Consider the following 1,947-nt stretch of genomic DNA (forward strand, 5'->3'; position numbering starts at 1 on the left):
TGTTTATCGGGACCGGCCGCGGAGAAAATAAGAGTTTTGGAAATTACCGCGGATAATTATCCGATTGCGTGGAAGACCTTAGTCGAGTGCTATGACAATCCGTTAATATTAATAAATAAGCACGTACGAGCTATTTTAGAGGGTCCCCCTATTGACAGTGAATTTCCCTCGTCTTTAATTGCCGCGTCCGATGCGCTAAGCGCAAATTATAGGGCTTTAGTAGCGACTAAAAAAGTGTTTGTCGATCAATTTGCTATTGCCGCACATCTTTCGCGAATGGATCCAGCAACACGGCTTCAATGGGAACAACGGTATTCCCGAGATGCTTACCGACGGTAGACGAATTGTGATATTTTTGCGCGATCAGGGAAATGCGCTAGTAAACTCCCAGCCGGCAGAACATTCTAAAAGAATTAACATAGCAGAAGGAACGCACCGTTAGGACCCGAGAGAAATTTTCGCTCAAGGAATTTGATGCGTAACGAGCCGCGGTTTAATTCTCCGCGAAATTGGCCGCGAATTTCCGACCGAGGACAAGTTCAAGCGTATTCCACAAGCGCGACTGTCTCGTGTGGCGTATGTCGCGAGAGGCATAACACATCGGAGTGTGAGCGGCTACTGCGAGCCGAGCCCGAGGAGCGCAGAAGAATCGTGGTTAACGCCAATTTGTGTTGTAATTGTTTACAAGCTGGTCACCGCGTATACACATGTATTAAGAATGGCTGCTGCAGTAAGTGCAACGGCAGGCATCATGAGTTGTTACATGTGAGAGAGGCCGTTGCAGAAGGTGCAGCGGCGGGCATCACGAATTGTTGCGTTCGAACGGCGTCGGCGGTGCAGAATGCACATGTAGAGCTCCATCACTCGCAGCACCCGCGCTGTTACTAACTGCAGTGGTGCATTTGCTGGATCGCGACGGCAGGCCGCACGAGTGTCGTGTGCTCCTGGATTCGGGTTCCGAAGCACATTTCTTAACGATCCGGTTCGCGAATCTTCTGCGAATAGCCAAACGGGACGTGAATGTACCCATTTCTGGCGTAAACCAAACAGAAACTAGAGTCAAACAGGCAATATTAGCAACGTTGAAATCGCGAACAGAAAATACGCGTTAGAATTACAATTCTTATTATTACCCACTGTAACGAATAGGTTGCCTTCGCAACGAATTCCGCAAGAAGAATTGATTATACCGGCAGGGATCCCATTGGCAGATCCCAAGTTTTATGAGCCCGCGAATATCGACGCGATTCTCGGTGTCGAGATTTTTGCTTCACTATGGCGCGCAGGTCAGAGCATTAGGTTGAATGAAAATTTAATGGCACAAGGAACTGTATAGGATGGCTCGTTATGAGCACAGGAAATACGCGCACTCCGCAGAGCGTTAATTGCCACACGGCCACGGTAGATTTGAACTCACAATTGGAAAAATTCTGGAAAATTGAAGAAGTAGCTGAGAGTAGTATTAGGTCGCACGAGGAAAATTTGTGCGAAGCACATTACAGAAGCAACACGCGACGGGATGATACTGGCATATATAGTGAGATTGCCCTTTAAGGAAGAAAATCAGTTAGGAGATTCGTATACGAGCGCGTTACGAAGATTTCACGCATTAGAGCGATCATTATCGCGCAAACCGAAAATTAGAGATGAATATATTAAATTCTTATCCGAATATGAAGAACTAGGGCATATGACAAGGATAGAAGGGGGACCCCACGAAGATAGATTCTATTTACCGCATCATGCTGTATTAAAGCATACTAGTATTACGACCAAATTGCGAGTAGTGTTCGACGCGTCGGCAAAAACCAGCAACGGGAAATCTTTGAATAACGTATTAATGGTTGGCCCAACCATACAGGAGGATCTATTTGCACTTTTAGTAAGATTTAGATCACATGCTATTGCTAGTACCGCGGACATCGCGAAGATGTATCGGCAATAAGA

The 1,947-nt window shown here is 46.3% G+C and overlaps 1 protein-coding gene across 1 annotated transcript; it reads left to right on the forward strand.

Moving 5' to 3' along the window:
• The first annotated feature begins 1,347 nt into the window (after positions 1-1,347).
• On the forward strand, positions 1,348-1,945 carry LOC122520340. The gene is made up of 2 exons (XM_043640437.1): positions 1,348-1,537; positions 1,680-1,945. The coding sequence occupies exons 1-2, from the start codon at positions 1,348-1,350 to the stop codon at positions 1,943-1,945; spliced, it is 456 nt and encodes a 151-aa protein (XP_043496372.1).
• Positions 1,946-1,947: the final 2 nt, after the last annotated feature.

Source organism: Polistes fuscatus, unplaced genomic scaffold (genome assembly GCF_010416935.1).
Source record: "Polistes fuscatus isolate 324 unplaced genomic scaffold, CU_Pfus_HIC Scaffold30, whole genome shotgun sequence".
Lineage (NCBI taxonomy): Eukaryota > Metazoa > Arthropoda > Insecta > Hymenoptera > Vespidae > Polistes > Polistes fuscatus.